The following is an 18,864-nucleotide window of genomic DNA, read 5'->3' on the forward strand; positions in this document are numbered from 1 at the left end:
CCAGTGGACGCCGCCCAGAGGAACTCTGCCCGGATATGTGAACGGACAGAGGATCGGAAACAAGCCCCACAGTCACAGGAACCTCCATCGGCCAACCTCCTCTCCCTGGTTTTATAGATGGCCTGTTTAGCCAGGGCCAAGAGGAAGTTGACAAGGAGGTCCCGTGACTTTGTGGGGCCACGGATAGGGAGTGCATAAATAAGAAGGTGAGGGGAAAAGCGTAACCAAAACCGCAACATAATGTCGGTGAGGAGCCGGTGTAGGGGCTGCAACCTGGCACACTCAGTAAACGTGAGCCAGGGTCTCCCTCACGCCGCAGAAAGGACAGGTGTTTGGGACAGGGGTAAACCGCGCCAAGTACACGCCCGTGCTCATGGCCCCATGAAGGAGCTGCCAGCTGATATCCCCGGCGGGCCTCGGGACCAGGGTGGAATAGAGGCTGGCCCACCGGGGCTTCTCACCCTCAACAGGTGGCAGGAGAGCCTGCCACTTCGTATCGGGGCGGGACACGAGGGTGAGGAAGTGAAGAGTGTGGAGCACGAGCGTGTAGAGATGTTTCCTTGGCGCGGTCAGGAAACGAACCAGCTGCAAGTCGTGCAGCCGGCTCATGGAGAAGGGGCGGGGGGGGGGACCGGTTGGGTCCACGGGGCAGGGGCCCGATAAAAAGGTCCGGAGGACTAGGGGTGGAGGGTGGGCGGGGCGTGCCCTCGCGCAGGACCTGGTTGAGGTAGACCTGAGCAGCGGGCAGCAAAGCGGCCCTCACCTCCTGAAGTACGCGCCGGGGAGTACAAGGCCTGGAGAGCCCCATGCCCCGAGCGAGCATCAGGGGATCCAGACAGACTCCCCGGTCGGAGTCCAGGAGGTCTCCGACTCTAGTGACGTCTGCCAGGACCAACCTCTGGCGCACCACGGGGGACTCCGCCACCTGCACACGAAGCTGGGGGTTGTGTAGCAGGGGCTTCGCGAGGAGATCTGCCCCCCCCGGTGGCCGCCACGGACCTGGTCGCTGAGAACAGTTTCCAGGTCCGGAGAAGGTCCTGGTAGAAGACCAGCATCCCAGAGAGGTCTCGCGGAAGACCTCTCGGATCGAGATAAAAGAGCTGCTGGTCGTATCGGAGCCCTCGGAAGCGGCGCAGGAAGGCATGCGCCAATACTCTCCACGCCAGACTACCTGCACCATAAAGGAGCCTCTGCAGGGCCTGGAGGCGGAAGACAAGGACTTGAGTGCGGAGGCACTTCAGGTCCTGCCCTCCCTCCTCCAGGGGTAGATGGAGAACCCCCGCAGAGACCCAGTGCAGTCCTGGCCAAAAGAACTCCAGAATCGCCCTCCGAAGGTCGGCCAGGAAGCCCGGGACTGGGACCAGGGTGTTGAGAGGTACCAGAGCATGGACAGGACTAGTTGATTGAGTACCAGTGCCCTTCCACGAAGGGAGAGGCACCGGAGTAGTCCTGTCCATTTCCGGAGCCGCTCCGTCACCCTGCCCTGTAAACCTTGCCAGTTATCTGGCAGAGATGGATGCATGGCAGAGAGGTAAACGTCAAGATAGAGCAGCGGACCCGCGCTCCATCGGATGGCCTGAAGCGCGGGTGGGAAGGAGCTTGCCTGCCACCCGGCCCCTACCACCAGGCCAGAGCTCTTGACCCAGTTGACCCGGGCGGAGGAGGCCGCCGAGTACACGGTCTGGCAAGCCTCCACCCGCACCAAGTCGCCCGGGTCCTGGACCACGAGGAGCACATCGTCGGCATACGCCGACAGGACCAGCCACAGCTCTGGCTCCCGAAGCACCAACCCAGTCAACCTCCTGCGGAGGAGACAGGAAGGGCTCGATCGCCAGAGCGTACAGCTGGCCCGAGAGGGGGCACCCCTGCCGCACTCCCCGCCCGAAGCTGACCGGCTCGGTCAGGGTCCAGTTGAGCCTGACCAGACACTCCGTGGAGGCGTACAGCACCTGGAGAAAACCCACAAACTGGGGTACGAAGCCTAACGCTTGCAGAGTGCCCAGGAGATACTCGTGGTCCACCCTGTCGAACGCCTTCTCCTGATCCAAGGACAGGAGGGCGAACGACAGACCATCCCTACACCCAAGTTCCAAAAGATCCCGGACCAGGTAGAGGTTATCAAAGATGCTACGGCCCGAGACGGTGTAGGTCTGGTCTGGGTGGATCACGTCCTCCAGCACGGACCCCAGCCGCAGCGAGATGGCCTTGGCTACGATTTTGTAGTCCATGCTGAGGAGCGAGACGGGACGCCAATTCCATAAGTCGCGGAGGTCCCCCTTCTTTGGCAATAAGGCGAGCACGGCTCGCCTGCACGAAAGAGGGAGGACCTCGCTCCACAAGGCCTCGGCCCAGATGGTGACTAGGTCCGGGCCGAGGACGTCCCAGAACACACGGTAGAACTCCACGGTCAGCCCGTCCATGCCCGGAGATTTATTGGTGGGCATGCGGCGGAGGGCTTCCGAGAATTCGGCCACAGAGAGAGGTAACTCTAGCCAGTCCCGGGCGCCCGCGCTGACCATCGGGAGTCCGTCCCAGAGCACTCTGCAAGCGGTAGGGTCAGTCAGATCCGGGGAGAAAAGGTGTGCGTAGAAAGCCCTGGCCCTCTCGCACATCTCCACCGGATCCGTGAGGGGGGTGCCGTCCTCCGCCAGGAGGCAGGTGACGTGCTTCTCGGCCCCCCTCCTTTTCTCCAGGGCGTAGAAGAAGCGGGAGCCGCGATCCATCTCCTGAAGGAGGCGGATGCGGGATCGAACAAAAGCACCCCGGGCCCGATGATCGTCGAGGGCCCGGAGCTCCTCCCGCTTCTCCCGGCACGCTCCACAAAGGGATGGAACCTCAGGGCTGGCGGCCAGACGCCTCTCTAGCTCTAAGACCTCCCGTTCCAACTGCTCTACTGCCACATCCCTCCGTCGGCTGGCACCCCGGGTGTAGTCGCGGCAGAAGAGCCGGGTGCGCACCTTTCCTAGGTCCCACCACCGCCGCACCGAGGGAAAGGCACGCCACTGCCCTCGCCAGACCAGCCAGAACTCCCGGAAGGATGCCACGAAGCCCACATCCTCCAGCAAACTATTGTTAAAATGCCAATAGGCCGGCCCCGGCCTCTCCGCACATAGAGAGGCCGTCACGGTGACTAGATGATGATCTGAAAAGGGGACCGGCTGGACGTTGGAGGAGTGGGCCCGTGAAAGATGGAAGCGTGCCAAGTAAATGCAGTCCAACCGGGAGTGGCACGACCGATGGGCTTCCACCCGGACATAGGTGAACGTGGACGCGCCAGACGTCCACCAGGGAGTGATGTTCCACAATCTCCCGGAGGACATCCACGGCGGCCGGGCACTGCTCGGTCCCAGAGTGGTCCCGCTCCTCGAGGGTAGCATTGAAGTCCCCGCCCAGGACCAGGCACACACGAGGATCCAAGGAGCCGAGGAAGGCGGACGCCTGCTGATAAAAAGGCAGCCGCTCCGGGCCCGACGTCGGGGCATAGACGTTGAGAAGGTTGACCACAAGCCCCTCCATGCGGACCCGGAGGTGCAGCAGGCGGCCCGGCATAACCTCGGCAACCCCCAGCACCTCGGGCTGTAGGTCGGGGGAGAACAGGGTAGCCACTCCAGCCGTACGAACTGTGAGTTGGCTAAAATAGACCCTGTCCCCCCCACTCCAGCCGCCAGCTGTCTTCGGCGGCCGGATCCGTGTGGGTCTCCTGCAGGAAAACCACAGAGTACCCCCCTCCCGAAGGAAGGAGAGCACCTGGCACCTGCGGAGACCCACCCTACAGCCCCGGGTGTTCAATGTTGCAAAGGTGATAGATGGCATGAGGAGGGCTGGGGGGGGATCCTCGTTGGCAGGGATGCTCATGGCCCCCATTGGGCCGCGCAGCAAACCGTGAACCACCCCGAAGGTGAGCAAGGAGTCACGGAAGCTGCGGACCCGCTGGTAAGCCATGGCACCCTGCTTCCCAGTCCTTTTACCCTCCCCCATGAGGGCCCTCGCGGCCCGGAGGATCTGATGGAAATCCCCCCATCGCTGGAGAGCGAGCGGCACCTTATTGCGGGAGCCACGGACGTCTTCTAAAAACTCCCACAGCTCTTCTCGCAGCGCATGGGGGGGGGTGGGGTCACTGGCTTCTGGTCATCCGCCGTTGGGGCCCCTGGCACGGCCCCGTGGCCCACCGAGACGGGCAGGCAAGGGGTGGACCCTCGACGTGGCGCCCGATGGACCGGCGCCACAGGGCCCGCCTCAGTCCCCGGCTCAATTGGGGGCGGCGGGAGAACAGCAGCCCCTAGTGGGTCGGGACTGGGGAACACAAAGGCCGCTCCCTGGGGGTCATCCTCCGGGAAAGAGAAGGAGACGACCCCAGGGGCGGCAATAGCATCATGGGAGGTGGAGGGGATAGGAATCGGGTCAGGAGTAAGGGCAGGGCCAGGGCCAGGAGTAGGGTCGGGAAGAGGGACAGAGGTGGGATCCTGGGCCCCAGGAGCTGAACAGCTGGAAGGTAGCGCCTCTCGGTCGGGCTCAGGGGTCTGAGGGTTAGGGAGGGGGTCCCCAGGGATGCCTGGCTCAGGCTCTACGGCAGATGGAACAGCCATGGCAACAGGAGATGAACAATCTTCAATGGGGCCCCCACCCGGGAAGGAACTCGGTTGCCCCACGCCAACGAGGGATACCCCTGGTAACTCGGGTCCCGGCCGCGAGGCACCGGCTGTCGCCTCAACAGGCTCGGCGGCCGTCAGCGGGGTGGCACCCGCAGCCGGGCAGGTCAAAGAGTCCAGGGGCTCCTCTAAGGCAGGAGCAGGAGTAGCAGTTAGGGGCACAAAGGACGGAGAAAGGGGGGCTGGGGTGAGGTCGGCCAGATCGAGGCCCACTGGCAGAGGGTCATCCTCCCCCTGGGTGACCGGGGTCAGACCCAGGGCCTCGATCTCCTCATAGATAGAAGGGAGCTCACCTCCCACCACCCCGGGGTCTTCTCTGCTAACACCCGAGGCGACACTTTCCTCGGGCATCGCAGCGGATACAGATGGCAAGGGGGCAGGAGGGGCTTCAACGGGGGCCTCCGCAAGGAGGGACCGCGGAGGACGGATGGCGGTAGCCTCCGGTGCCGCCACACCTTCCCCAGCCGGCAACGGTTGATGTAATATACCCGCGGGCAAGGCGGAAGGCTCGGCAACGGTGCCCCCCTTCCTGGTTTTCCGCGGGGCCTCTGCACCAGATGGCAGGAGCGGAGCTCGAGCCTTCCGCTTGCCCCGCTTTCCCTGTGCTAGGGTCCAGCCCTCCATGGCATTATCTGCGGGCTGGGTGACAGGGGGTGGGTCGGAGGGCAGAGATGATAGCTCGAGGACCTGAGGAGGTAACAATGGGGCAGCAGGAGGGGGGGCGGATTGCCCTCGGGGAGGGCCCTCTCCCGCGCCCGGCAACACCCCCACCGCACCCTCCTCTACAGGCCCCACCACAATGCACGTAGCAGAGGCGGGGCACTCCCGCTCGTCTGGGCATGGTGGGGGAGGTACCCCTTGAGCCCGAGCGGGAGCAGTGGTGGTCCGAGAAGGAGGAGGGGCGGCTCCGGGTACCGGGCAACCAGGGGCGCCAGCAATGGTGGGGCTGGCGCCCTGCCGGGGCTCGGGGGTCCCGGACGCTCCTCCGTGCCGGGCCAAGGGGCAGTCCCTCCGGACGTGCCCTATCGCCCGGCAGAGGTAGCACCGGGCCTCCCCCGTGGAATAATGCACCCGGTAATGGGCCCCCTGATAGGGGACCAGGAAAGACCCCTCGAGCACCTCTCCGCCACGCGCCGCCGGCAGCAGTTGGAGCTGCACGTGCCGGCGGAACGAGAGGACGTGACGGAGGGCGGGGTCTTTGCAGCCCAGTGAGAGAGGGCTGACGATGGAGATCGGTTTCCCCAGGGTAGAAAGGGCAGGTAACAGGGCGACATTGGGGAGGAAAGGAGAAACGGAGGTGAGGACCACACCGACACCCAAGTCCTCCAGCGGCTCCAGGGGGACGAACACGCCCCCCACAGCCAGGCCCTTCTCCACCGCCTCCTGGGCAGCGGCCACCGAGGCAAGGAAGAAAAAAACCTTGCCATATAATTTGGAGGCCACCACGATGGCCGTGGGCCCCACCACCCTCGCCAACGCCCGCACGTAGGTCTCCACGTGGGGCGAGGCGGGCACCAGGAGGCAACAGATGCCGTGCTTCCTAGGCAAGGTGGGGAAGGGGCCCAGGCCGCTATAGATGGAAACAGAGGCGGTGGATGGACGAGATGGCGTACCGGCAGGCGGGGGGGCCGCCGCCACCTGGGCATACGCCCTGGGGGCCGGGGGAGGGGCACCCGCAGAGCTGGTGGAGGGAGCAGCGGGAAGGGATGCCGCGGCTGCTGGCGGGGCCGCGGCAGTGGGGGTAGCCCCTGCCATGGAGGGCCCAGTCTTCCTAGCAGGGCTCTTCCCCTTCTTTTTGCCCTGGCCTTTCCTGCCGGCTGGGGCGGCTCCCCCAGAATTGGAGGGGGCGAGGGACATGGCAGCAACGGAGGTCACCCCGTCGCCCGCCGCTGCCAATGCCGCAGCGGTGGCAGGTGGTTTGGCAGGGGCGGTTGAGGAAGAAGCTAAGGGGGCAGGCAGGGGAGGGGTGACAGGGCCTACTTGGGGGGGCTCGCCTGCCGTGTTCCCCTCCATAATGAGGGGGGAGGGAGGGGAAAACACACCGGAGAAGGGAGGCAGGTAAAGAGGGAACAGGTCGGCCACTCCTCCCCGCTAGGCTGCAGGCAGGGGAGGAGGGCGCCAAAACGGGAGGAGATGGGGGGGTATCAAGGGCTTGGGGAGGGACAGTCACCGACACAGGCTCCTCTAGCTACACTAGGGGAGAGAAGGTCACAACAACAGTAGGGGGTGCAGTGATTAACCAAAATGTGATGGGGGGCACAAGCACATGGGAGGGGGCATGGGCACATGAGGGGAGGAGTCAATCAGGGCAAGGGGGGGCACAAAGGAAGGGGAGCAACTAGGCTGGGAATAGGGCAGAGGAACCAAGGGGCTAACCGCAGGACTGGGGTGGGACAACCGAACCAAACTGTAGAGGGAAAAGGGCGGGGCAGGCAAACAAACTAAATCTGGGGAGCAGCAAAAGGCTACAGGGCGCAAAGGGGATAGGCAGCAAGGGGCAAAACTGGGAGGCCTGTTGCGAAGGGGAAGGGGTCAGTCCAGGGGGGGTAGGTGCGCCCACGAGCGCTTGCGTAAAGTCAATGTGCGGCTGCCTGCCACTGCAGGCCCAAACTATGTCAATAGGGCGTGGCAGGCTCAGAGAGCAGCAGAGTCCCAGAGACAGGAGCAGAGGCAGGTGGTAAATGGGCTGTAAATGGGCTGTGGGGGTGGTGGAGGGGGCAACGGTGGTGGTGAGGGCTTGGGGGGGCCACAGATGGACCAGGGGCAGGCTCCACACCACACCCCCTGCGTCCCCACAAACACAGTCTAGACCCCCACCACTAGAGCACAGTTCAAAAGTTACTCAGTCCTGAATGGCCCCCTCCACAGTGGTCTTCAGAGTCCTGTGCGCTCCCCCAGCAGGCGATGGTCCGCTCAGTCCTCTTCCACCTCCAAGCTCCAGCAGCTCCCCAGGACACACGCAGCAGCAGCAGCAGCAGCTCCAGCAACCCTGGCAGCCAGGCAGGAAGGACCCCCCACAGGTGGTAGTGGTGATAGTGAAGGTGGGGTCTTGGCTTCTCCCTTGAGTGATGGTGGGGAGGGGGGGCTGGCCAGCAAAGGCCCCCCCACCCCTTGCTCAGCAGCAGCAGTAATCCAGGGAGGGAAACACTCTAGCCAGCAGCCCAGGGAAGAAGGGAGAAGGAGCTCCAGCCAGCAGGAGAGGAGGAGAAGGGAGAACTCCAGCCAGCAGGGCAGCCAGAGAATACTGAGCACGCTCTGTAGAGGGCTGAAGGCCCACTCCTGCCCTGAAGGGGTTGGAAAAGCCCTGCAGATAGCTGGGGCTGGGCAAGGTAAAACCCTGGCTGATTGGGGGAAGTTGCTGCAGCTGGGCCACACCCTAATCAGAGCCCAGATGGCCGGTATAAAGAGGCTGAGAGCCAGAAGCTCAAGAGTCTCTCTCTGTCTTCAGAGAGAGAAGAGCCTGGCTGCAGGGAGCTAGACAGGGTACCTGTAGTGGAGCAGGCCTGGGGAGCTCCAGCCTAGATAGCCCCAGGCTGTGGCCTAGTAGCAGGCCAAGGGGCACTGGGGGTTGCAGAGGGCAGCCCAGGGCTAGGCCAAGGCAGCAGGTCCAAACCTTCCTTGCTGATGATGAGTGGCCTATACTGCAGTCTGCCCCAGGGAGTGGGGGCTAGCTGGTGACTGGCAGTGGCCTAGTGCTGAGGTGAGGTGGGGATAGTGGGTGGGGGTTCCCCGGGGAGGGGAGACCTAGCGTGTGTGTGGATATTGCCAGGGGGCAGCACCCAGAGCAAGGGGCACTAGGGTCCTGGGAGGGACACGGGGGCCAGTGCAGAGGACAAGGCGGATCACCAGCCTGCAGAGGGCGCTCCAGAGGCTGGTGAGCTAATTCCCTGGATGACCAGCAGCAGGCGCCGCAGGGGTGAGTCCGGACCTCCTACATGGACCCTCCCCAGCTCGGTGCAAATGTGTGAACGATGGAGGGAGGGGGGATGGAGGGAGTGGGGTGGGGCCTTGGAGAAGGGGAGGTGCAAGAGTGTTCAGTTTTGTGTGATTAGAAAGTTGGCAACCCTATGCTGAAAAAATGTATGAATAATTTTAAATTAATAATTCAAATTAAAATATTTCTCATTAATTTGGTTTGGTTTTATCATGATCTCTTTATTTCTTCCACACACACACTCTTAGCCATTGCTTATAGCAACTACCCTATTGAAATCCTATCACTGAATCTAAGTAGCCAGAGAAGGAAAGGAATCACCTATCCATCTGCTACTGCAAGATTGTCCTTCAAGTTTACTTTCTAGTGACCTGTCCAAATCCACAGTCAAATAGGCTTTTACCACTAGGATATATATATATATTTTTTTTTTTTAATTCAGCCAATTTTTTTCTTTTTATCATCCCATTAGTTAAGCTCTCTTGTGCCACATTAATAGGCAGGCACCTCAACAGTTTTCTCCACAATGATGTCCTGCAATCCCTATTACTCCTCAAAGACAGGTACTGCATTTGCCTTTAGAAAATCTAATCTCTCCTTCATTTAAAGTTTGCTTTTTTCTAAGCTTCCCCAGAAGAAAAAAATCAAAATTACTAGAGCCTTGTACTTTTTGACCCCACATGCAATACTAAGCACTGTACCATGACACTGTGAAGCCTGAATGGCAGCATACATAAATGGCATTTCGTTATTCTTTGGTATGCTATTGATTCTACACAGTTGTATTAAGTTTTAGAAATTTAACTGCAAACATGTAATTTTTTTTTTTTTGAAATAAGGACTGAAAGAGAAGAATTCTCATAATATGTGGTATGCCAACACTGGCTGGTTCACACAGCTTCCCCCATGGGGGGGAAAAGGAAAGGACACAAATACAATTTTTAGATGCTCCCCTAGGTTTCTTTAATTTAACAGCTGACAGCAAGTAGACATTATGACATTTCTTGGTTGAGCTGTCTTTAATATATCTAAGTTGCTTACCATCATGGCGTCCAACTGCTGATATGGACATTATGGGCACTTGATCAATGGTATATTACCAAAATTGATGTTTGTGGAGTATCAGAGATAGGCATAGCAGAGGCATAGCTTCTCTGCAAATGTAGAAGAGATGTTGGTAGCAAAGGTGACTGTTTTGATGATCTAGACAAAAGTCTGAAGACATCAGAGTGCAGACTATCAAAGTGCTACAAACTTTGTACTTGTAGTGGATTCTGCACTGGTTCCAGACTTGCCAATTTCCACCAGGGCGGAAGCGGCCTTTCATCTTTGATAGGTCAGGAACTTGCGCCCTTTTCTGTCAGACAACAGCCTAACCAGGGTGATCTATGTTTCTGTATCTTCCAGCTTAGACTATTGCAATTCACTCTATTCGGGGCTGAATGAAAATGCCTAAGTTGATGCAGCATGCTGCAAAAGCAACAAAGCCCAAGGCAAACATGACAGCTGTGCTTTGTGAAATCCAACACTATCATTCACTTCAGAACAGACTGCAACATCCTGTCCCTAATCTAAAATGCCCTTAACAGATTGGGACCTGCATAATTTAGACTGTTTTTCCACACCGGGACAATGCCATTGAAGGCTTAGACTCTCTTGTGACGCCGGCTACAAAAGTGCCATACGAACGCCTGTTCTCACTTTCAGGTGATATTGTAAATAAGAAGCAGGCAGCATTATCTCCCCTAAATGTAAACAAATGTATTTGTCTTAGCGATTGGCTGAACGAGAAGTAGGACTGAGTGGACTTGTAGGCTCTAAAGTTTTACATTGTTTTGTTTGAGTGCAGTTATGTAACAACAATCTACATTTGTAAATTGCACTTACACGATAGAGATTGCACTACAGTACGTGTATGAGGTGAATTGAAAAATACTATTTCTTTTTAGAAATGTTACAGTGCAAATCTTTGTAATAAAAAATATAAAGTGAGCACTGTACACTGTACTGTGTTGTAATAGAAATTAATATATTTGAAAATGTAGAAAAACATTTATTAAATTTCAATTGGTATTCCATTGTTTAGCAGTGCAATTAATCGCAAATAATTTTTTTAATCATGATTAATTTTTTTTAGTTAATAGTGTGAGTTAACTGCGATTAATTGACAGCACTAAATTAAACAAATCTTAACACACACATTCACCTGTAGGAACAGAAAGTACATATTTGTTCTGAACACTTGTGTCTTCATAATAAGTTCTTGTATGCCAAAAGTCAGTGCCCTATAAATACCTTATACAACTCCCTTTAGTGTCTGTCTATCCGTTGGGCCTAATCCTGCAAAGTGCTGACTTCCTCACTTCCCAATGACTCAGGTGGGAGGGAGGGCACTTAACACATTATAGGAGGTGCAGCACCCCTTTGCTGGATTAAGCACAGTGGGAATGCGCCTCTACCACTCATCGCTCCTTTCCAGTATTTACTCAGTTTACCATCCAAAACAAGATTGTGCTACTTGGGGCAAGCTGAACAAACAGTTCATAAATCAAATTTGTCTGGTTCCTGCTTGGTATGTGTTACCTGTACCATATAAAATGCAATTGTGCTTTGATGGATTTAAGTGAAGTAATTACACATTTTCCAAAAAAGTACCAAGTGAATTAAGTGGTGTCTGGATTACTTCTTAAATAAACCAACGTGCTGTAATATTTCTTTTTTCCCTCAGAAAGAGCGTTAGATGTTTTGTATGGGATATAATGTTTCTTTAGTTGTGTCCTCTCTGCTTCCACACTCACACCCACTCAGTATGCGTTGCCTCGATACTGCCTTTCCCAATCAGTGACCGAGGCACAATGGTACACTGAGTTCTTCACAGTCCATTTACCTTGACATTTTGATAATCATCTTTGGCAATAACAATTGATGGGTTTATAGATGCATGCTCTTGTATTTATTTAGTTACTTTACAGTCACTAGAAGAACATACCTTATGGCAGATGTGGCGAACACCTGCCCATTTGATCCTACGCTCAGAACAATAATTGAGGCTATCACAACAATAAGATCTGTTAAAAAACACACAGAACATTAGATTTATGCACTTAAACAGTCATTGAACACCAGATGAAAAAAGCAAACAAAAACCAAATGACTTTAGTTGAGTTTTGTCGGAACTGTGAGTTAACATAGTGGAGTTTCACATCTGGAAAACTAGGATGAAAATCTGGTTTAGGCCAAGTGAAAACATGTTTGGTAATCACATCAAAATTCCCTATTATTTCCACTTCAGAAAATGAGCACCCCCATCCCATTCCCTTTCCCCATACACACACTAAAAGAACATTATTAAGGGTGGAAACTCAAGCACCCAACAGTTATGAAATGCCAGAATTCAGGTTGCCTGTGATACCTTAATTTGACTCCATTGTGCTGTATGCCGTATGATGCAGTCTTTAATTACATGATTACATTCTATTTTTCCCCAGAACTCCTACCTCATTTAGTGCACAGGATGGATGGTGTTCAATGTATGTTGTTTCCTCATCGTTATTCAATGTGTGGCCCATGCCTTATTCACTGCACACTATTTAAACCCTACTCTTAGGCGCAATTATTATTTCCTCCTCAAGGTCCTTACTATGGCACTGACCATTATAGTTTTGGAATGCTTCACAATTATTAAATTTATTTCCACAGCACCCCTGTGAGATGAAGGGGTATTATCCCCATTTTACAGATAGGGAACTAAGGCACAAAGAGATTAAGGTCAAAAGATTTACCTATTTGGGTGCCCAATTTGGGACACCTAGGACCTGATGTTTCATTAGCATTATATCACACTTAATACGTTCAAAGAATAGCTCTCCCATTGACTTCAGTCACACTTCTGAGTCCTCAGCACTTCTGCATATAAGACCCATCAGTCTCAAAGCAGGCACCCAGAAACTGAGAAATGCTCAATTAATTAACATACATGAAAAAGTTTGCTTCAAGTGACTTGCCCAGCATCACATAGGAAGTATGTGGCACAGTCAAGGGTATAATTCAATTCCCCAATGGTAGAATTCAACTGCCTTTACGATGGGAGATCCCTGCCTCATTCACTACTCATCTTCCAACTTTTGCAACAAATAAGGCAAGAGTCCTACAGACAGTCTCCTTCACTACACAGCTCTGCTTCTTCCCTAGAGCAGGTCCCTCCTGTGCACTTCCTGTCCTTTTGGGGAGGACACTGGTTGTCAACTTGTCCGGTCTATGCTCTGGCACCAGTTCAGCACATTGAGCCCACCTCACAGGAACCCTAGCCAGACTCCAGAAGAAGTTCCTGGAGTTTTTCTGGCCAGTCTGCACTGGGTCTCTGTGGGTGTCCTGAGCCTCCCCTTATGGGAGGGCAGACCAGGTCTGCTCTGCATCCACAGGCAGGCCCACAGCTCCTGCATTCAGGCCCTGCAGTGACAGTGCAGATAGTCATGCACGGAGCATTTTGGTGCACACCTTCCTCCATCATCTCCAATATGCCAAGCAGCTCTTATCTCCCAAGACCTCTCTGAGCTACCCGTCTTTTAGTGGGACCTCCTCAGGACCTGGAAGCATCTAGTGTCGGTGGCCAGGTCCGTAGCAGCCACTGTGGAGGAGGCCCTCCTTGCAGAACCCCTGCTACACAACCCCATCTCCATGTGCAGGTGAGGGAGTCCCCCTTGATACACTGGAAGTTGGTCCTGGCTGGTACCATCAGACTCTGAGATGTCCTGGATTACGATCAGAGGGATTACAGGGCTCAGCCATTGCATGGAGCTGCCCATCCTGCACGTACCCTGTTGTGTGCTCCAAGAGGCGAGGGCAGCCTTGTCTCCTGCTTCTCTCGTTTTCCTCAAGTGGATCCTGAGGAAGTGTGCTCCCCACCCACTGCTGACCCTCTGGAACTTATCAACCCCTCTGCCCCATAAACCTCCTTGGCCACACCCAACATGCCACCAGAAACGTCTGCACAACATCTAGCCAGTCTATCTTAAACCATGCCTCATGAACATCTCTCTATGCTCATCCTCCTCAACATCCATTTCCTCATCCCATACTACCAAGGGGGGGACAAGTGGCAGGACCTCCTATGAATAGGCCTATGAACTGAATAAGGCAGAGGTGCTGTGGCAAAAACAGTACGCAATCATCTAATTAAAGACTATCATGATGCATATCCACAAGGGGGACAAATTAAGGTTGCACAACCAACCTTTATTCTGGCATTTCCCAACTTTTGAATGTTTGACTTTGGAACCTTAGTGCTCTTTGAAGATGGCATTTGTGTGTGTGTCGTTTCTTAGGTTTTTAAAAAAGCAAACTGAAAACACAAATTCCATCAAGTGGCATCATATAGTGCACCCATATGGGATATCAGTAGGACTAAAACGTTTAGCTCCACCACACAGACCTCTGCTACTTGAGCTAGTAAGGTAACTGATAGCAGTAGTAAGTAGTCATCCTTTATGTGGACTGACACAGAAGAGAGATGAGACACTTTGCCAGTGGGTTTCACAGATATTTGCTGACAGTAGAGGAATGTTTAGACTCAGGAATCTTGGGTTCAACTCCAGGCTCTGGAGAGGAGTGTGTCTAGTGGGTACAGACCTTTCTATCCATTCCCCACAATCTTGACTCCTCCTTCCCCATCCCCAGCAACCTGTCCCTGTCTCAATCCTTTCTGTTCTTCAGCCATGGTTCCTCATCCCAGCCCCTGTCTCCTTTCCCACCTCTCATCCTGGCTGTTCAGAGATGTCTCCCCTCTTCCCACATTTTTTCCTGCCCCGCCGATTCCCTGTCAGTCCCAATCTGCCAACCCCGGTCTCCCTACCCAACCAGTCTCAGCCCCCTCTGCTCCCTACAGCTGCCAGTTCCAGTCTTTGCTCACCCTAAATCCCAGTCTCTCTCTCAGCCATTCTCCCCAGCCTCCAGTCCCCACTTCCCCCACCATGTCCCAATCTATTCCCTTCCCCCTTGCCCAGATCTTGTCCTCTCAGTATTTGAATATTGCAACTTCCTCCCCCATGCTGCCTGGGCACCAGCATGGGGTGAGCTGAGAGAACTGGGGAGATGGGTTCCCTGCTTTCAGTTCTTGGGCAAAGGCAGAGGCTCAGGCCCAGACCCAGACCCAGCTTGCACCAGCCCACAGCTGCAAATGTAGGCAAAGTTTTGCTTAGTCTCCTGCAGCCCTGGGCTTGAGCATGCCCAGTGAGGACTGAATCTTGGGGAATTTAACTGCAAAGCTTTAGCAAATCTCTACTGAGCATGTGCAAAATGCTCTTTTTCAAAGGTTCATAAGATGGAACCAAATTTGCGTGGATTTTCAATAGAATGGCAAAAGGCCTATCCATCACACAAAGATCACTATTATATCAAATTTCAAGTCGTTGCTCCAAACTATGGTGGTGCTAGAGCTCATAAAAAGGAAAGGTTTGCATATGTTAAAATTCTGGTACACAATCTATTCTTCTCAACCTCATTTTTGGAAAAGGCTCAAAGCATTTGAGGTGAAATTTTATACAAAAAAAAAGTATTAGCCTGAGGCAGACACCTACCATGTAAAATTTCAACCCAAATAGTTAATGTTTAGCCAAGTTTTCAGCAACTGCAAGCAGGGTGTTATAATGGGAAGTATTGGGCAACCATGCCTTTGATTTTGGACCAAAAGTCACCCAACTATTTCTTTACTGGGATCTTGGAGACGTCTAGTATGTCAAAAATCAGGAAAAAAAAAAACATGGAATGCATGTAAAACTGACTTTACTAATAAGGTATACAACTAAACAAGTTAAAGCTTTCCTAGATTTGAAAGTACACTAAGTATTACTTGTGTTGGGGTCTAACTAACCCCATGATCAAACATATTTTTAAGAAGCTACATGCTATGCTGGAGTCAGGGTCTAACTGACCCCATGTTTAGACAAAAAAAGATAGCAACAGCAACAATATAAGAGGCCAGGGGCAGGCACAAGGGGGGGCAATCAAGGACATGCATCCCCATAATCATTGGGGGACACAGAACTCCTCCAGCCTCAGGGCTGGGGCTGGGGGAGGGGAAAGCAAACTCCTGCCAGAGCCGGGGGCAGGGGAGGGAGGGAAGGAAAAGTGAGATCCTGCCGGGGGGAGGGGGCACAGAACGTGGCCCCCTAAAGGGGTCAAAGTTAAATGTCTGTGCACGCCCCTGTAAGAGGCACAAACAGCAAAATGGCAGTAAATAGCCTACTACTTTGAACAAATGGGGCAAATAAGTGACATGTTCTGAATGTACAATTTCACATTTTGCACATTTTAGAGGTGTTTTTCTGTCTCATTCTCTGGAACAGATGTAACATCTTGCCTGTTTCTTAGGCTCTGGACCAGTACCTAGCACACTAATCACTGTTCCCTTAGAAACCTGAGGCAGGCTGCAATGTTGCTTTTGTGCACCAGTGGTTTCTTCATTTTTATACCCAGGTCCCTGAAAAACATCCGTCTCTTACTTAAGGATTTATTAAGGCAGGGGCAATTCAACAAAATCCAAACAATATATGCATTCAGATACGCAATGTCCAAAATGTTCGCAAAAACTACCATCAGCCAGTGTTTGCCTATCCATTTTGCAATGGATGAGGATACCATCACACGTGTCCTTTTGTTTCATTATAAAAATAAATGATATCTGGTTTTGCTTCAGTCCCAGAGGTAGAAGCATTTGAGTGCATAGATGACAACAGTAATACCGCTTTCCTCTTTTTGGGTACATAATTCACAAGGGTCATATTTTCCTGGAAACCAAACTGGAGTGGTCAGGTTTTGCCCGTTGGGGAGGAACTGAGCAGTTATTTCAGGCTTGTTCCTTCTCATTGTGCCAGCCAAAAGTTAGTTTTTTGGGGCAGCAAGTCCCTTGCAAGTCCAACACTGGTGAAAAAATTGTCCCTTGTTGCCTCTAAAACTTGTGCCAATTTGTAACCATGTTTCTTGCTGCTGCTGCTGCATTCTCCTCTCTGCCAGCGTATATGTCAGCATTTAAAACATACAAAGCTGTGAAGTCACAGCATAGCAGAATTTAATGCTAGACCTGGCCGATTTTGAAGGCATATAATGCCTGGAAGAACAGCAACCATGTTAAGCCACCAGCTGTTTGTCAATGGTACACTCTCATAGGGAACCAAACACCTGGGCAGAATACCAACAAACAAATCCCATAGCTCTGAATGGTTGGAAATTGATGGAGTGACAGTAACTCTGAATACCAGTCTTCCATGGTCACTTGACCACCACCCCTCTCATATTTCTCTGCTAGATCTATAAACACCTGCTAATATATGCAGTCCCAAGTAGGCACGAAGTTTCTCTTAAGTATTGGCTGCCAAGTACTCCCAAACAACTCAGCCCCATACTTGTTAAAATAGTGGAGAATAAGATCTAGCATAGCTTGAGTCAAGAGGAAGTTGCAAGCAGGGGAATAAAATGTCCTTGGATGCACAATATGGAGTGCATGGTCAATCCTGGAGCACAAGCAGGATGTTTCTGGCGGAAGGATTTGCTGGCATCTGTGCTATCTTTCCCCATTTTTCAGCTTTGTTCTTGGAGAGGTAAAAGTCTGCAGGCAGATCCTGACTTTTACTGCCTAGCTGTATTGCTGGAGTCGCTTTCCTCGGTGATTTCATCTTCCAATGCTTCCATGCCCCACCCCGTACTGCAACAGCAAGCTCTCGGTCAGCGTCATCACCACTGGACTGCCCAGTATCAGAATCATCCATTTCCACTGCGAACATTCTCAGGAGCCCTTGTCGAGACCTGCCTCCTCTTGCCCTCTTGTCTCACCCCCAGGAGAAACACACAGCCAATGGAGCTTTCAAACACAGCTACTGCCATTGATGGTAACAGGGCAAGAGAAGTTAAACTGGAACTGCTTCTGTGAATAGCGAGTCTTTGCCCAACAGTAGCAAGCCTTTTCCCCATCTACAGCATCTGTCAAGTGAGGGCTTTCCAGGAAATGTATCTGACAATTGTGGCTTCCCCAGAAACTCTTCCTAGCATGTCAATTTGACAGCATCATCTTCAAAGAAACTCAATTTGCTGGACCACTGTGATGATACACGAGACAAATGTTACCTGGGGTCTCAGACCCTCCCCCAAGGTCTTTTGGGGGCATTTTTTTGAAAAACAAAAACCACTGAAACGATGATGATAAAAACAATGCTGAAAGATTCATATAATCACATCCTAACTGCTGCCTCAAAGTAAAAAAAAACAAAACATCAGTCTGATGCTAGAACACCTGCTTAAATAATTTGTGGTCTAATTAACACCAAAACTCTGAGTGACTTTTTTCTACACTAAAACCTCAACAGGCATGCAGACCAAATCCATGCTAACAGGTTGTGCTCATTATAATTTGAGAATATTTGAAGAATGAGGTGGCAATGGTTTGACTATCATTTTAAAAAAAACTGTATGTGTTTCGAGATCCCCCAAAGACCTTGGAAGTGTAGTACTTTCATTTTCCCCATTGACTAACACAGAGAGGTCGAACTGATCCCATTACCTTTTTTTAGACACTTTTTTCCTACTAAAACCCATGATGATAGGATAATAAAACCAGTGCAGAAAGATTGACTTCAGCCTAGTTTGAGAATACTTAATGTCTGAACAGGAACAGGTTTGGCACAAAAAAATTATTTATATTTTTGTGTGTGTTGGGGTCAGATAGATCCCAAAACAGTGAGACGACAGCTGGTGCTACCAAACCTGACTATAATGTATATGCCTTTACTACTATTATACATATATAAACACACACACACACACTCTCATATATGCATAGTGTGGTGCATTATAAATGATTCATCAGCAGTTATATCAATATATATACTACATAAGTGTAGAGATGATAGCCCTGTGAAAAACTGCAGAGCTATATGATCAACTTATTTATCTCACAGCTTTGAAAACCCTGCCTTCTAGTCCATCCTCCTTGGGGCTTATTGTACTATTTCAAATCCTTCAGCAGCTTCAAACAGCATTTATATCTAAAAATCAGCTTGCTAGGCAAGTATTTCTTATTTATACACATAGGCAGAGCACATAGTAATACCTACAGTCAAGATTACTTAAGTATTTCCATTATTAACTCAACAATTTGATTTCTAATTTTCTAATATCTTTACATTTGGTCTACAACTTTCAATATCTGGTGATTTTGAGCAAACTCAATTCACCCATTTTTCAAGTACAAAAAGCAAAAAAAATTCCATTTTAATAAAAACTCTGAATTGT

The 18,864-nt window shown here is 52.2% G+C and overlaps 1 protein-coding gene across 1 annotated transcript in view; it reads right to left on the reverse strand.

Moving 5' to 3' along the window:
- Window positions 1-18,864, reverse strand: part of LOC112105753 (potassium voltage-gated channel subfamily KQT member 1-like) — a 117,578-nt gene that overhangs the window by 25,902 nt on the left and 72,812 nt on the right. Inside the window, exon 4 of the mRNA XM_024198667.1 lies at window positions 11,573-11,651. Within this exon, the coding sequence (XP_024054435.1) occupies window positions 11,573-11,651 (79 nt within the window). The remainder of the gene's footprint in view (window positions 1-11,572; window positions 11,652-18,864) is intronic.

Source organism: Terrapene carolina, unplaced genomic scaffold (assembly GCF_002925995.2).
Source record: "Terrapene carolina triunguis isolate 2854851 unplaced genomic scaffold, T_m_triunguis-2.0 Scaffold112, whole genome shotgun sequence".
Lineage (NCBI taxonomy): Eukaryota > Metazoa > Chordata > Testudines > Emydidae > Terrapene > Terrapene triunguis.